This window comes from Oryctolagus cuniculus, chromosome 13, assembly GCF_964237555.1.
Source record: "Oryctolagus cuniculus chromosome 13, mOryCun1.1, whole genome shotgun sequence".
NCBI lineage: Eukaryota > Metazoa > Chordata > Mammalia > Lagomorpha > Leporidae > Oryctolagus > Oryctolagus cuniculus.
In genome coordinates, this window is record NC_091444.1 from 106,029,033 (window position 1) to 106,046,890 (window position 17,858).

At 53.2% G+C, this 17,858-nt stretch overlaps 1 protein-coding gene across 7 annotated transcripts in view; it reads left to right on the plus strand.

Annotated features, from left to right (window-relative positions):
• Positions 1 to 17,858, plus strand: part of C13H10orf67 (chromosome 13 C10orf67 homolog) — a 118,955-nt gene that overhangs the window by 35,438 nt on the left and 65,659 nt on the right. For all 7 annotated transcript variants that reach the window (XR_011381748.1, XR_011381747.1, XM_070056147.1 and 4 more), the window contains 3 exons: positions 7,114 to 7,269; positions 14,094 to 14,241; positions 15,233 to 15,291. Coding sequence is in view for 5 of the 7 variants with exons in the window: in XM_070056147.1 (XP_069912248.1) it covers positions 7,114 to 7,269; positions 14,094 to 14,241; positions 15,233 to 15,291 (363 nt within the window). In the remaining 2 variants the exon portion in view is untranslated. The remainder of the gene's footprint in view (positions 1 to 7,113; positions 7,270 to 14,093; positions 14,242 to 15,232; positions 15,292 to 17,858) is intronic.

Sequence of the window (17,858 nt, forward strand, 5' to 3'; positions counted from 1 at the left end):
ATCCTCATCTGTGCTCACTCTACAGCTACACCTGCCCCTACACCTTCATCCACATCTGTGCTCACTCTACAGCTACACCTGCCCTACACCTTCATCCTCATCTGTGCTCACTCTACAGCTACACCTGCCCCTGTACATTCATCCACATCTGTGCTCACTCTACAGCTACACCTGCCCCTACACCTTCATCCTCATCTGTGCTCACTCTACAGCTACACCTGCCCCTGTACCTTCATCCTCATCTGTGCTCACTCTACAGCTACGCCTGCCCCTGTACCTTCATCCTCATCTGTGCTCACTCTACAGCTACACCTGCCCTGTACCTTCATCCACATCTGTGCTCACTCTACAGCTACACCTGCCCTGTACCTTCATCCACATCTGTGCTCACTCTACAGCTACACCTGCCCCTACACCTTCATCCACATCTGTGCTCACTCTACAGCTACACCTGCCCCTACACCTTCATCCACATCTGTGCTCACTCTACAGCTACACCTGCCTCTGTACCTTCATCCTCATCTGTGCTCACTTCTACAGCTACACCTGCCCCTACACCTTCATCCACATCTGTGCTCACTACAGCTACACCTGCCCCTACACCTTCATCCACATCTGTGCTCACTCTACAGCTACACCTGCCCCTGTACATTCATCCACATCTGTGCTCACTCTACAGCTACACCTGCCCCTGTACCTTCATCCTCATCTGTGCTCACTTCTACAGCTACACCTGCCCCTGTACATTCATCCACATCTGTGCTCACTCTACAGCTACACCTGCCCCTGTACCTTCATCCTTATCTGTGCTCACTCTACAGCTACACCTGCCCTGTACCTTCATCCTCATCTGTGCTCACTTCTACAGCTACACCTGCCCCTACACCTTCATCCACATCTGTGCTCACTCTACAGCTACACCTGCCCCTACACCTTCATCCTCATCTGTGCTCACTACAGCTACACCTGCCCCTACACCTTCATCCACATCTGTGCTCACTTCTACAGCTACACCTGCCCCTACACCTTCATCCACATCTGTGCTCACTCTACAGCTACACCTGCCCTGTACCTTCATCCTCATCTGTGCTCACTTCTACAGTTACACCTGCCCCTACACCTTCATCCACATCTGTGCTCACTCTACAGCTACACCTGCCTCTACACCTTCATCCTCATCTGTGCTCACTTCTACAGTTACACCTGCCCCTACACCTTCATCCTCATCTGTGCTCACTCTACAGCTACACCTGCCCCTACACCTTCATCCACATCTGTGCTCACTTCTACAGCTACACCTGCCCCTACACCTTCATCCTCATCTGTGCTCACTCTACAGCTACACCTGCCCCTGTACCTTCATCCACATCTGTGCTCACTCTACAGCTACACCTGCCCCTACACCTTCATCCTCATCTGTGCTCACTCTACAGCTACACCTGCCCCTGTACCTTCATCCACATCTGTGCTCACTTCTACAGTTACACCTGCCCCTACACCTTCATCCACATCTGTGCTCACTCTACAGCTACACCTGCCTCTACACCTTCATCCTCATCTGTGCTCACTTCTACAGTTACACCTGACCCTACACCTTCATCCTCATCTGTGCTCACTACAGCTACACCTGCCCCTACACCTTCATCCTCATCTGTGCTCACTCTACAGCTACACCTGCCCCTACACCTTCATCCTCATCTGTGCTCACTCTACAGCTACACCTGCCCCTACACCTTCATCCTCATCTGTGCTCACTCTACAGCTACACCTGCCCCTACACCTTCATCCTCATCTGTGCTCACTTCTACAGTTACACCTGCCCCTGTACCTTCATCCTCATCTGTGCTCACTCTACAGCTACACCTGCCCCTGTACCTTCATCCTCATCTGTGCTCACTTCTACAGCTACACCTGCCCTGTACCTTCATCCACATCTGTGCTCACTCTACAGCTACACCTGCCCCTACACCTTCATCCACATCTGTGCTCACTTCTACAGCTACACCTGCCCCTACACCTTCATCCACATCTGTGCTCACTCTACAGCTACACCTGCCTCTACACCTTCATCCTCATCTGTGCTCACTTCTACAGCTACACCTGCCCCTACACCTTCATCCACATCTGTGCTCACTCTACAGCTACACCTGCCCCTGTACCTTCATCCTCATCTGTGCTCACTTCTACAGCTACACCTGCCCCTGTACCTTCATCCTCATCTGTGCTCACTTCTACAGCTACACCTGCCCCTACACCTTCATCCACATCTGTGCTCACTTCTACAGCTACACCTGCCCCTGTACCTTCATCCACATCTGTGCTCACTTCTACAGCTACACCTGCCTCTGTACCTTCATCCACATCTGTGCTCACTCTACAGCTACACCTGCCCCTGTACCTTCATCCACATCTGTGCTCACTCTACAGCTACACCTGCCCCTACACCTTCATCCACATCTGTGCTCACTTCTACAGCTACACCTGCCCCTACACCTTCATCCTCATCTGTGCTCACTCTACAGCTACACCTGCCCCTACACCTTCATCCTCATCTGTGCTCACTCTACAGCTACACCTGCCCCTACACCTTCATCCTCATCTGTGCTCACTCTACAGCTACACCTGCCCCTACACCTTCATCCACATCTGTGCTCACTTCTACAGCTACACCTGCCCCTACACCTTCATCCTCATCTGTGCTCACTCTACAGCTACACCTGCCCCTACACCTTCATCCTCATCTGTGCTCACTCTACAGCTACACCTGCCCCTACACCTTCATCCTCATCTGTGCTCACTCTACAGCTACACCTGCCCCTACACCTTCATCCTCATCTGTGCTCACTCTACAGCTACACCTGCCCCTACACCTTCATCCTCATCTGTGCTCACTCTACAGCTACACCTGCCCCTACACCTTCATCCTCATCTGTGCTCACTCTACAGCTACACCTGCCCCTACACCTTCATCCTCATCTGTGCTCACTCTACAGCTACACCTGCCCCTACACCTTCATCCACATCTGTGCTCACTTCTACAGTTACACCTGCCCCTGCACCTTCATCCACATCTGTGCTCACTCTACAGCTACACCTGCCCCTACACCTTCATCCACATCTGTGCTCACTTCTACAGCTACACCTGCCCCTGTACCTTCATCCTCATCTGTGCTCACTCTACAGCTACACCTGCCCCTGTACCTTCATCCACATCTGTGCTCACTCTACAGCTACACCTGCCCCTGTACCTTCATCCTCATCTGTGCTCACTCTACAGCTACACCTGCCCCTGTACCTTCATCCACATCTGTGCTCACTCTACAGCTACACCTGCCCCTACACCTTCATCCTCATCTGTGCTCACTTCTACAGCTACACCTGCCCCTGTACCTTCATCCTCATCTGTGCTCACTACAGCTACACCTGCCCCTACACCTTCATCCACATCTGTGCTCACTTCTACAGCTACACCTGCCCCTACACCTTCATCCTCATCTGTGCTCACTCTACAGCTACACCTGCCCCTACACATTCATCCACATCTGTGCTCACTCTACAGCTACACCTGCCCCTGTACCTTCATCCACATCTGTGCTCACTTCTACAGCTACACCTGCCTCTACCTCTACATCTTTCCCTACAACCAACCATCCTCCTCCTCCACGTCCACATCTCTGTCCGAAGCCTCTTAGCTCTGTTTCTCTGGAGGACCTCACTGTTTTGGTCACTGTACATCCGGTGCTAGTCTGTTTCTCACCTCAAGGGATATCCAGCTATGTTGTCCAATATGATCTATCATGGAGTTTGTCATGTGAGAGCCAGTAACATCATGAAATTATTTTAACAATAAAAAGCCTTTGTGTGGGTGTTGGGGTACAGCAGTTTAACCTACTGTTTAGGCACTCGCATCCTATATCAGAGGGGCTGGGATCACGTCCCATTTCCGCTGCCAGTGCACCTGCCTGCTAATCCACCCCTGGGAGCTGGCAGTGGGATCTCCATATGTAGGTCCGTGCTCCCCACCTGGACACCTTGATCAAATTCCAGGCTCCTGGCTTAGGTCTGGCCCAGCCCCCAGCTGTCACAGGTATATGTGGAGTAAAGCAATGGGGGAACTTTCTCTCTGTGTCACTCTCTTTCTCAAACAAAAATAAAATAAAATAAAATAATGAAAAGCCAACAACACAGCTGTGCCCCAGCTTTGACTATGAACCCTTTTCTACTTGCAAATGCCAAAGAAGAAAAGTTAAGATTGAACGTATCTTGCAAGACCCAAGGAATTAAATTCGAAGATAAAATTTTCTTGCCACTGTGAATTTGAAGGGCAGCGCATGCTTCTGCCTCTCCTGCTCCCGTCGCCCTGCGTCCCAAGCTCAGTGTGCAGTGCAGTCAGCGTCCCTGGTTGAGTGAGGGGAGGACTGAGCAGATGTGCAGGGCGCGTGCTTCTCTCCTGCCGTGGATGGGAAGGAGACAAGCCACAGTAAACGCCAGCCTTGGGTTGCCAAGCGCAGGTGTTGCTGTGACCTTAACAGTCACCTAGATCCAGATACTGGGCGGAGTTCTCCGGAGAAACAGAACGAATAGGCTGTGGAGGCAGGAAGACAGAGAACGAGAGAGAAGAAGGGGTGGGGGGTGAGGATGGGAGGGAGGCCAGGGACGTGGCTCACGCAGTGGTGGGAGCTGAGGGTCCCACACTGGGAAGTCGGGCAGGAGAGAGCAGGCACCCAGTGCAGTGCTGAGGCAGGGTGCTGGCCACATTGCCCCTTCCTGAGGCTCTTTCTCGGCCAGTTGTAGCTTCAGCAGATTGGGCAAGGCCTACCCACAGGGTGGAGCTGGGGAGGAGAACCTGTTACTTGCGTCTACTGATGTAGATGTCAGTCTCCAAAGTGTGCCTGCACACCAGCGTCCGGACTGATGGGTGACCCAGCTGAGTCAGCTTGCCAGTTGTCAAAGACACAGACTTGGATATGTGTCTATGCAGACGTGTGTGCACGTGTGTGTGTGCGTGCGTGCGCCTCTGTTGATAGATTTGCTAGTTCTGTCCCAGGAGACCACCCTCAGGCAGTGACACCCCTGTCACCCTGAGCACTCCTTTCCTTGAGCTTAGGTCTTATTTATTTATTTTTAAAGGCTTATTTATTTGAAAAGCAGAGTTACAGAGAGTGGGAGAGACAGAGAGGTCTTCCATCTGCTGGGTCACTGCCCAGATAGCTGCAGTGGCCAGGGCTGGGCCAGGCAGCTTCTTCCAGATCTCCTAATTTTTAATGATTTGTGTGTTTATCTGAAAGGCAGAATGACAGAGAAGGAGAGAGAGAGAGAGAGAGACAGAGAGAGAGAGAGAGAGACAGAGAAGGAGAGAGAGAGAGATCTTCATCTGCTGGTTCACTCTCAAAATGGCCACAATGGTGGGGCTGAGTCAGGCTGAAGCCGGGAGCCTGGAGCTCCATCTGGGTCTCCCCCGTGGGTGTCAGGGGCCCATGCACTTGGGCCCTCCTCCCACGCCTTCTCAGGTGCATTACCAGGGAGCTGGCTTGGAAGTGGAGCCACACTCACAGGGGATGCGGCAGCTGAACCCTCTGTGCCGTGATCCTGGCCCGAGATCCCATTTCTCTTGCTACCAGGGAGCTTACGGGCATCGTCATGGAGCTGATCGGATTCCATTCTCAGCTGAGCGCATACTTTCTACACTGTTGCTCACCACCACCCTGCATAGTTTATGCTTTCAATGTCACTCTTTCTATCTCTCTACATTACATGCCATGGAATTATAATAATTAGCAAATGATTATAGATTTGGTTTTTAGTACTGGTTTTTGAGACAGCGTTTACTTTTTTTTTTTTTTAATTTTATGTGAGGGAGAGCTCCCATCTGGGAGATGGGAACTCAATCCAGCTTCCAAGTAGATGGCAGAGATCCAACCACTTGAGCCATCACCACTGCTTGCCAGGGCGCATTGGCAGAAAGCCCAACCGGAAGTGGAGGAGCCAGGGCTCGAACTAGGCGCTCCAGTATTAGATGCAGTGGTCCCAAGAGGCATCCCAACCACTGTGCCAAATGCCTGCCCCACTACCAGGGCTGTGAAGCCTCCTACCTGGGTGCTGGAGCCCCCACCACGGCACCTGCATCTGCGGATGTGTGCCTACCTGCCTGCTAAGTTGTTACTGCTGTGAGGGGGCGTGAGCATGCTGGGGGGGTTGGGCGGGGCTCCAGTGCTGCCATCTGTGGGGGGGGCTGGGCGGGGCTCCAGTGCTGCCATCTGTGGGGGGGGCTGGGCAGGGCTCCGGTGCTGCTGTGTGGGGGGGGGGGCTGGGCGGGGCTCCAGTGCTGCTGTCTGTGTGTGTGTGTGTGTGTGGTGTGTTGGTGGGGATGGGCGGGGCTCCAGTGCTGCTGTGTGTGTGTGGGTGTGTGTGTCAGTGGGGCTGGGCGGGGCTCAGTGCTGCTGTGTGTGTGCGTGTGTGTGTGTGTATGTATGTGTGTCGGTGGGGATGGACGGGGCTCAGTGCTGCTGTCTGTGTGTGTGTGTCTGTGTGCTCATCAGTGGGGCTGGGCGGGGCTCCTGTGCTACTGTGTGTGTGAGTGTGTGTGTGTTGGTGGGGATGGGCGGGGCTCCTGTGCTACTGTGTGTGTGGGTGTGTGTGTGTGTGTGTGTTGGTGGAGATGGGCGGGGCTCCAGTGCTACTGTGTGTGTGGGTGTGTTGGTGGGGATGGGTAGGGCTCCTGTGCTACTGTGTGTGTGTGTGTGGGTATGTGGGTCCGTGGGGATGGGCGGGGCTCCTGTGCTACTGTGTGTGTGTGTGTGCGTATGTGGGTCCGTGGGGATGGGCGGGGCTCCTGTGCTACTGTGTGTGTGTGTGTGTGTTCGGGGGGGTGGGGAGGGCAGCTGCCACCTTGCTCTGATGCAGTTGTGTAGTACCCCAGGCTCTGTGTTTCACAGGATAGTGCTGTGCCGTGTTGCATGGCACTTCAGAATGTCTTATAGATGAATCGTTGTTTACTAAAATCCACACGTGCTTTATAAATGACAGCATAATTTGAAGGCAGCAGCTAAATCAGTGCCGTGTGGCTCGCGGGTGCTGCCCTCGGGTCTGATTCTCGGTGTTTTCCTCCTGCAGCAATTCTTCGACGTAGATGAAGAGAGGGCTGCTTTGCAAGACGCGTCTAGTGTCAAGATAGGCGTTTTGCTAAGAAAAGTAAAAGAGAGAGAAGAAATTATTAGGGAGCTGAAAGAAGAGCTAGACCAGTACGAGGAATACGGATTTAAAAAAGTGGTAAGTCCCAAGGCAAAGAAGCCTGACTTTGAATGCATGTAAATAAATTCATACACAGCTAAAAGCTTGCGTTAAGAACAAGTGCGATCCAGTAGACACACCAAGGGCATCTCTCCACGAGATGAGCCCGTCCACCTTCCAGAATCTCACCATAGCTTCAAAACAGGAGCAACACGGTTGTTCTCAATTTTGAAATTTATAGCAGAAATCAGATACTTCACCTCCCACTGGAAAAAAAGGAAAGTCCCGCTCTAGACGAGTGTGCAATGGGTTTCGGTTGTGATTCTGGAGATTGCCACCTCTTTGTGCTCTCGAGGTCACTTGAAAGACACACCGCTGATGTTGCCAAGCCGGAAGCTTCGAGCAGGATGACCTGCACGTCAGAATGTCCAGAAGCGAAATCTCGAGAGGATCCCCCACCCCCGCCCCGGCTCTGCCCGTTGCCGAGGGAGTCAGAAGCTGCCTCTCTGCTCCCTCCAAATGCAACAAACACACAGAAAGGCCGCAGCAGGGCTGAGGCAGCTCCTGGCCAGGCGGAGGATTTGAAAGGCCCTGGGGAGCGGGGGCCCCCAGAAGTGAGTGCACTGGCATCGTGAGTATAACTCCCAGCCCCCGCTGCCTGGGGCCCAGCCACAGCCCAGAGCCAGTGAGGGACATGTGCACAGGCGTGCATGAGAAAAGTCCCGGGAATCATGGAGCAACATGGTAGCCCTGGGAAGACCTCAGATCTCCGGTCCCTAGCAATGCCTCCATGGTTTATATAAATCATACATGTTTTCTTTGAAACTGCAAGGTTGTAAGAGGGGAAGAAGGCCGGCACCGCAGCTCACTAGTCTAATCCTCCGCCTGCAGCGCTGGCACCCCAGGTTCTAGTCCCGGTCGGGGCGCCGGATTCTGTCCCGGTTGCCCCTCTTCCAGGCCAGCTCTCTGCTGTGGCCCGGGAGTGCAGTGGAGGATGGCCCAAGTGCTTGGGCCCTGCACCCCATGGGAGACCAGGAGAAGCACCTGGCTCCTGCCATCAGATCAGCGCGGTGCACCGGCTGCAGCGCACCGGCCGCAGTGGCCATTGGAGGGTGAACCAATGGCAAAGGAAGACCTTTCTCTCTGTCTCTCTCTCTCACTGTCCACTCTGCCTGTCAAAAAAAAAAAAAAAAAAAAAAAAAGGAAGCCAACACAAGCCTTGCGTGCAGAACACCTGCTGAGCACCGTAATATCAGGTGTCATTTCCATCCACCTGGTGAACCCGACTCTTCCTTATCTGCGTGGGTTCCATGGCCTTGGAGGAGAAAACACACCCAACGTTTACACCCACTTCCGCCTTCCTGTGGGTCTACACCTACGCTTGCCTTACTGTTGGGAGACAAGAATTGAACAGAAGAGACTGAAAATTCTCACAGGCCACTCTGAATCCCGCCTGCGCCAAAGGCATCTGCCGTAGGTATGGCAGGGTGCTTCCCTCTGTGCAGTGCAAAGCGACACCTGCCTGGCGGAGGTGGACGGCTGCTGGCTGAGCGTGGAGGGCGCTTAGTGCCCTGAAGAAGGTGACCATACACGTTCTGGTTAACACAAGCCGTTATGACTGGCTGGGTTATACTCCAGAAAGTGTACCGACCGGCACTCTGGGCTGTTGAGAACCTCCCCTGTCGGTGAGAACTCCCCATACCTGAGACATGTGCACGGGGCTGCTGGGCCGTCCAGGGCAAGAGTGAGGGTGGGCAGGGCCTTTGGGAGGAGAGCAGGTGGGGGGCTGGCTGTGCCCTGGGTCAGGATGGCACTCAGAATCCCCTGGCCTCGCCCTGATGATTCTGTGTTTTTAATTTGAAAGGTGCCTTGTGTGCACATGTGTACACACATATACATACAAACACAGATAGATTTGCCATCTGTGGAGGTCGCCCCAGAGGCCTGTAGTATCGGGCTGGGCAAGGTGAAAGCCAGGAGCTCAAGTCAGGTCTCCCATGTGGGTGACAGGGGCTGCCTCCCTGGGCGCACCTTAGCAGGAAGCGGGGATTGGCGGAAGCAGAGCCGGGACTCCAAGCCAGGCCCTGTGTTAACGGAAATTGGGCATCCCACGTGGTGTCTTTGCTGCCCTGCCAAACACCTCCCCTAATGCCACGGTACTGTGCCCCCCTCCTGCCTACCAACACCGCGTGATGTGAGGAAGGTGAGGGAACTCTGATCTTGGCCAGGTATGCAGGTTCCTCCCAGGGACCCTGTCCATAAAACACATCGGCTCTGGTCTCACGATCGAGGTGGCACAGAGCACACAAGTGTGCATTTCAGGGGCACAGACGCAGATCTGGGGTCACAGCAAAGAAACCCCTGGAAAATTTTTTTTTTTTTTAAATCCTCCAAAAACAGTTTCCTAAAACTCCAGGGCCCTCCAGTCCTAGAGGCTCATTTTTCTACTAGAAACGTTATCTTATACAACTGCCCCCTCTAGTGGTCTAAACAACCCACTGTCATTCTCGCCCGGAATTCGATTTGGAGTACAGAGTTTATTGGGAGATCAATTAAAAACTAAAAAGTCAGTATGGAAGTAACTTGAAAATGAATAGTTTATCTACATCGTTTACTTAAAGCTCGCTAGTTTATTTTTCCTGATGGCCAACTTACACAAGCAGCCCTGTGGTGAATCAGTAGTCACGTAGTTCCCCTGGAGGCAAACGGCCATCGGGAAAGGAGGCCCCTCTGGTTACAGATGCTTCATCTCCGGCTCCAATCCACGTGGAGTCTCTCCAAGAGCAGTCTCATGGAAGGGGCCAATGCGGTTTTCCGTTTTGTTCTGTGAGGGGCCACCGGGACACAGCGGCAGGTGTCAGGTTACCCTGCTGTCCATTGGCCAGTCCCTGGGGGAGCCCTACAAGAGGTCAGCCCAGAGGAGTGTGTATGTGTGTGAGTGTGTGCGCGCACACACACACACACTTGTGCTTGCTAGCATGTTTTAATTTCAGCCGGACGTGCCATTTTAAACAGGCTTCCCATTGTTCTTTCTTACCCCAACACGGACAAGCCACGCCACCATCAACCCCCCACCCCACCCTCTGCCGGGGAACGTATCTGCCTGTTGCCGACGGCTCTGAAACAGAGCTGGCATTCAGCAGCGGCTCTGCAGGGCTGCGCTGCCCAGCGTGCCACCTCCCTGGCTGTCACTCACTGAGGATGCACCTGCTCTCCTTCCTGGCTGTCATGAGGCCCCGGGCACGCATCAGAGCCCTACTCCTCCCCCCAGCAGCAAATGGAGACATCCGCAGGCTGTGGGATGAAGACACCAACGTCATGGAAAGCAGCCGAGGGGGCACAGACCGCGCTCCGGCTGCTCTGCACTTAGCCGTCACTTGCAGATCTTGCCGAGCTGCGGACGCCCGGAGATCTGGACTGGAAGTTCCCACGTGTGCCTAGGTTCCTGGTCCGTGGACCACACTTTGAGTAGCCAGGCTTTCTGCCGCACCCGTTTCTCACAAAGCATTCTCTAGAGAATCGCTTTTTGGGATCCTGAAGCCAGGAAACAATAATTCTGTATGCCGTGTGAATATTCACAAATGAAGAGGTGCACAGTGCCACCCCGTGAAGTCCTCGTCATCACAGAGTAGGAAACTCTAAGATTGGCCAGTGCCTTCACAGACTGAAAGTTCCAGAATGATCACAGTTCTCCCCCTCTGTCTCTCTCTCTCTCTCACACACCCTACTTTAGCCTTTACCTTGCTTACAAGCCTGGTTTATTTTTAAAGAAGTCTCGAGGCTTAAGCCAGCTCGCCCTCGCCGAGTGGGCAGATGGCAGTAGGCACACCACCACAAAACGTGCCGCTCAGAGTGTAGCCCAGGACCACGGCAACCCAGAGCTCTCCTTTGTTCGTGTTGCTAATGAGTGTCCTCATGGCCGCGGGCGGCCAGACGGTCAACCACTCGCAGTTCCTGCAGCTGACAAGCGGTGGGGCCAGAGCTGCAGGCTCACCTCCCGGGAACGGGACTGGGACTGTGCAGACACCCAGTACATTCTCCCTGGGTGCTGCTGCCCTCAGCAGTCGCCTGTAGGTGTCAGCTGCTGCCCTTGTACGCACTGCACTGATTGACGCAGAGCGTCGTGGGGACAGGTGCTCCCTTGTGGGCTGCCCCTGTGTTAGGGTACATTGCTTCAGCTTGCAAGGCCAGTGTCTGCTTTAAAACACTCACACGGCACTTTACGTCGATGAATGACTTGTTGATTCAGTCTGTGGTGGCCTCAAATGGAACATGGCGGGGCAAGAAATTAATGGCCGGGTTCCTTCCTTTTTCCAGGAAGGGAACAGTGTTGTTCGTTAACTACTAACTTGGTTTGTCAGTTATCATTTGTTAAAATGAACTGCCTCCAGCGACCTACTCGGACCGGTGAGGCAGAGTGCTGAAGCTTTCTAACTGAGTGTCCTGCAGTGTCACATGTAGCAGAGGATTTAAATACAACCCCTAGGTATGCACTCTCATTCATCAGTCACTCTTTAAAGGGCTTTTTAAGGTACAACAACACATTTCTTTTTTTAAAGGTTTTTATTTAATGAATACAAATCTCACATGTACAGCTTTTAAGAATACAGTGTTTCTTCTCCCCATTCCCGTCCTCCCACCCCCACTCCCATCCCACCTCACACTCTTCTCTGCCATTCTATTCCCCACCAAGATTCTTTTTTAATTCACTTTATATACAGAAGACCAACTCTATGCTTAGTAGAGATTGCCACTGTTTGCACCCACACAGACACACAAAGTATAAAGTACTGTTTGAAGACAGGTTTTACTGTTAATTCTCTTAGTACATCTCATTAAGGACAGAGGTCCTACATGGGGAGTAAGTGCACAGCGACTCCTGTTATTGATTTAACAACTACACTCTTATTTTTGACATCAGTGACCACCCAAGGCTCTTGACATGAGCTGCTGAGGCTATGGAAGCTTTTTGAGTCCACAAGCTTTGTTGATATTTAGACAGGGCCATATACAAAGGGGAAGTTCTCTCCTCCCTTCAGAGAAAGGTACCTCCTTCTGTTATGACCCCTTCTTTCCACTGGGGTCTCACTCACAGAGATCCTTGTAGGTTATTTTTTGCCACAGTGTCTTGGCTTTCCATGCCTGAAATTCTCTCCTGGGCTTTTCAGCCAGATCTAAAAGACTTAAGGGCTGATTCTGAGGTCAGAGTGCTATTTAGGGCATTTGTCATTCTATGAGTCTGCTGTGTGGCCTGCTTCCCATGTTGGATCATTCTATCTTTTTTTAATTCTATCTATTTAACAATAGATAGAATTACCAGACACTTGGTCTTATTTATGTGATCCCTTTGACACTTAATCCTATCTATATGATCAGTTACACACTTAATATGATCACTTTAACATGTAAGATGGCATTGGTACCTGCCAACTTAATGGAATTTGGAGTCCTATGGCAAATTTTTAGCTTTACCCTTAGGTGTAAGTCCATGGGAATGTATGCCAAACTGTACATCTCCTCCCTTAGAACACATTTTGATGGCCTGTTTTTCCCTTGGGACAGTGAGGTCACTGGGGGAAATATCTTAATAATCCCTAAAGCCAAGTGGAAGTTCACTTCCAGAAGGAAATCAGGACATGTTTAGGAGTGACTTTGTTTTTGAGGGGGAGAATTCCTTCAGACTCATTTGCAAATCATAGAATTCCCACAAAAAGAATGGGTTACAGTTGACCTGAAGGGTAAAGCTGGGAAGTATTTTTAGTGTGTGTTGTCACTTGGGCGAGGCGCGTGGCGTCTTCCGCCTCTTGAATTGTCTCGGGACTGTGCTGTTTTTGCCGTCACGGAGCGTTGAAGTTCTGCACCAGCCCCGCCCGTCCATTACATCTTAATTTTCAGAAGAAACGTGTGGCCGCCCAATGGAGACAAGCATAAGGCAGCATATTCAGATGTTCTCAATAGCTGTGAGACAGACATGGAGAAGTCGGAGAAAGAAAGAGGAGCTGTCCCCATCAGCCTCTGTGGCGTAAGAAAAAGGCCGTCCCAGAAAGCCCTAAACAAAGGACGCACATAATAAAAATGTAAATGAGTTGGCCTTACTAAAACTATAACTTTAAAGTCCTTTGTTGCAAGTTATCGCCAAACCTTCTTACAAGGTAATCACTGTTTGCATAGAGATTTAAACCCAGGCCCTCAATAGCCCAGGGAGGCCTGCACAGGCCACGGTGACAGGCATGCAAAGCCACGTTAACGTGCCGAATGTGAATTGCCTCTGGGTGGCTCCTCCACCCAGCAGTAAACCAACTGTGTGCACATCCGCGCGCCTGGTGGACTCCATGCGGCTCCCAGGCGGAAAACGTCACGGCTTTGACATGTGATGTGCTCCTCACGACACCGGCAGTGCTGACACCGGGGAGTGCCACAAAGGCGACAAGCCCCCCTCCTTAGCCCGCTGCACTTTGCCACCCCCTGGCGCTGCCCGCCCCGGTCTCCCCAGCCTGCCTAGTTACGGGCGGACAGCACTTCAGACGCACAGAGGGAGCTGTGGGTGGGGGGCCCCAGCTGCCTCCGGGACACAGGCTCCCTGATGAATTGACCTGAACGATGAGGGCACACAGACAGTATGATATGCTTTATTCCCGTCAATAAAACGCCCCCATGGGCTGCGGTCTTTGTATAGCAGGCGCTGCGGCCTTTCTTCGCGCGAGCTCCGTGGAGTCTCCTTGCGTTTTGACTATTCATATTGTAAGTGTGTCATAGAATTCAGAAAATGATAGCATCGTCCGTATTGTCCCCGGCGTCGCGTGCTTAACACCCCCACCCACCCACCCCCGCCGTAAGGAATATGGGTTTCTCCGTCTTCGCAGGACTCTTTTGCCAAAAAGACCAGCTCCACAAAATCCAACGTGGACCGGGAGATCATGGAGTACAAACTGGAAAATGAGAGGCTGCTGCAGGTCGTCTCGGAACTGGAAGAAGAGCTGCAGATGAATCTGAGAGAAAATGCGGAATTAGGTAAGGCTTGGAAGTCACGCTGGAGAAACAAATAACCCAGGCACTGGGCACGCGGTGTACAGTTCCCAGCTGCGGCTTGTCACTCGCTTGCTTATCTGTGCTTGAGAGAGCCAGGTCCTAGCCAGCTTCGGTTTCTGTGTGAGACCTGGTCCCTCGCTGCAGACAGAGGATCTGTCTGGGGAAGCCCCTGCTTCCCCTAGGAACGGCAGCCGACTGGTTGCGTAGGCTTCCCTCATTCCCTGAACATTCCCCGTCCGTGTCAGGACGTGCCTCGTAGCGGTGACAGAGTTAGTTCTTCACGAAGAGCACGCCACCACCCACAACTCACTGTCTGGGATTTCTGATGGAAGCTGTAAACACGGCTTGTTTGTGAACTTGATTCCTGCTGGTTCGTACCCCAAACACCGACGAAAGTCACATTTGAATCACCACAGTGAGGTTGCTCTCTGTGTCCTTTTCATTAACTTGTTAATGTAACTGTTAATTCTGTAACATTGCCCTTAGTCTGGTAGTATGCAGGCAATGAAAATCTCGCTGGGAAACCCTGAGAGACTGAGACACACCATGGCCTTCCCCAGTTATAACATCGCACCCTGCCAGTGTGGCCCTAATAAGTGTGGTGCTTCCCCCCCCCCACCCCACCCCAGGTTGCTGTAGTCCTTATTGAGTCATAAAGTGCCACCTGCTAAAGCACTTTGTATTGGCTGTGGCTAAGAGCCGTGGTGTCCACTGCTAGTGGCGATGAAAAGCCTTCCGCCCCCAGCCACACTTGGATCTTGAACTTCCCTTCTTCTTCTCTCTCTGACCAGCCGTCTGAACAGCGGGAGGAAGGCCCTGAATGTCAAGGGCAGTTGTGAAAGTCACAGTCCCGCTAGGACTCGCGTCCACCAGGCCTGCCGGGGGACTTCCCGCCTGGCCAGAGCAGACGGCCTGAATGTCGGGGCATACGCGTGTAATTTCATGGTCGGCCTCTCTCCGCTTTTGTTTTCAGAAGCTGAATATATGAGTCTGAAAGAGATCTCAGAAAAGGATCAGAAAACTATTCAAAAGGTACTGTACCATCTTTACATTGATAAATGACTCTTTTAAATTGAAATATCAGCTCTGCTGGGGAGAGAGCCCTGTGTGCCCGGCGCCCGAGAGGTGGAGGAGGGTTTTGATTTCCGCGTGGAACTGTCCCCGTCACTTGGGGGCGGTGGCTAGGGATGAGCGCGGCTTCCAACATTGGAGCCCACTGCCTCGAGTGTTCCCCTGAAAGGGGCCCTCAAGCATCCCCTCTGTTGCTTGTACGGAACCCAAGGGTCCAGGACCCAGAGAGGTCCAAAGGTGTGCTTGTGCCTGTGGAAAACTTCTGTTGAGAAAGAGCCGTGCGGTCATCAGATCACGTGTTGGTAGACGTTCACTCTGCTGAATGCGTGTGGATTGGGCTTAGGTTGTCTGCTAGACCTCTTACCAAGAGCAGGGGATTCTCTCCATCTCATGAAAACCAGGTGCCCTTGGCCAGCGCCGTGGCTCAATAAGCTAATCCTCTGCCTAGCGGCGCCGGCACACCGGGTTCTAGTCCCGGTCGGAGCGCCGGATTCTGTCCCGGTTGCCCCTCTTCCAGGCCAGCTCTCTGCTGTGGCCAGGGAGTGCAGTGGAGGATGGCCCAAGTGCTTGGGCCCTGCACCCCATGGGAGACCAGGAGAAGCACCTGGCTCCTGCCATCGGATCAGCGTGGTGCGCCGGCCGCAGTGCACCAGCCGCGGCGGCCATTGGAGGGTGAACCAATGGCAAAAGGAAGACCTTTCTCTCTGTCTCTCTCTCTCACTGTCCACTCTGCCTGTCAAAAGAAAGAAAGGAGAGGGGAGGGGAGGGGAGGAGAGGAGAGGAGAGGAAACCAGGTGCCCTGCTTGTGCTGTGTTGGGCCTGGCATGTCCCTGCCGGTAGGGTCTCCCTAACACTGCCCTCTCCCGGCCTGTGGGGCGTCCCCAGCGCTGTGCCTGGGCCTGGGCCCCTTGGGTACTCAGCTTCACCGATGAGAAGGCAGAGTCACATCCCAAATCATTGCACGCAGACCCAACTCGTTTTCCAGTCCCTCAACTATCAGGTTGTGGGTTAAAATTAGGCAACATTACAAATCCAGCTGCTCAAGTACACGAGCCGCATCTCCAGGGCCCAGGGCCCCGTGGGTCTCAGCCAGAACTGGATGTGCAGCTGGCGACGGAGCTCGGGTTTCAGGTGAACTTCCTTCCAAGAGCCAGGTTTAGGGGCACCTCCCCTGCCCCGGACACAGGTCAGAGTTGGGAGCTGCTTTCTCGGACCCATCGATCCATTTCCGGGTTTTGCCTCATTTCCCCTGTGCTCCGCCCCCTGTGCGAGGGCTGGCACCTAGGTCCTGCCAGACAGCAAGGGAGTCTAGCGTGCCACCTTCCTGCTGCCAACGTCTGAAATGAAGAGGAAACAGCTTTCAGACTTCACGAGCCGCCTGCCGAGGGCCAGCACTCGTCCCTTGATTTAAAGCGTTTCTTTTCCTTTTTTTTTTTTTTTTTTTTTTAAGATTTATTTATTTGTTTGAAAGGCAGAGTTACAGAGAGGGAGAGAGGGAGGGAGAATAGACAGAGGTTTTCCATCCGCTGGTTCACTCTCCAAATGGCTGCAAGGCTGGAGCTGGGCAGACCCAAAGCCAGGAACCAGGAACTTCATTCGGGTCTCCTGCATGGGTGGCAGGGGCCCACGCACTTGGCCATCTTCCACTGCTTTTCCAGGCCACCAGCAGGCAGCTGGATCAGAAGGGCAGCAGCCAGGACTCAAACCGGTGCCCATATGGGAAGGGGGACGAGGCTGAGCTTCGCCGCCACAACACCAGCCCAGCTGTTGCATCTCAGATCCCGGCCACCTGATCACAGCTGTATCTGCGCCTGTCACAGCGTAACCCGTTCTTGTGGGTGTCCTCCTGCAGCGAGGACAGGTGGCCGCACAGGTGGGATAGTGTCAGCACACAGGGAGGCGCACCCAGCCTGGATGGAAGGCGTCAGGGAAGGCGGGAAGGAGGCTGAGCTGGCTTCCAGAGAGGAGCGTGCAGGAACCGGCGCCCAGGACGGGAAGGGAAGGGTGCGTGGTCAGCCGCAGCAGATGGGCGTTGGCTGTGCCCCGGAGCTTCCATTCCCTTCTGAGTGCCTCGGGGAGCCCGGACGCTGTGGCAGGAACGTGGTTGTGCTCCAGAAAGAGAATGAGCCAGAGAGCAGCCAAGAGGCTGCTGGGACAGACAGACCAGGGAAGCTGTGGACAGTCCTGAGCCACAAGGACAGTGCACGTACGTGGATCAGTGAGCTGCATGGGCAGACCAAGGGTATGTAGCACACGGGTAGCTAGGTGCGTGGGCACAGCCGCCCTGCTCTCTCTTCTGCCGACGGCTATTGATGGTCGACAGGAAAGCGGTGTGATCCACACACGGGAGCCAGGGTGCTCCCGAAAGTTTGTGGACAACGGCATTGCTTATAAGTAAGTGTTATTTTGGTGTAAAGGTTTTTGAAGTCTGTGCATAGATTTTTCCTACTCTGTGCATTTCCCTAGGAACTTCTTGAGCGTCCCTTGTATAGCATGAAAACCTAAAAGAGAAGAAGAAATCACAGAAT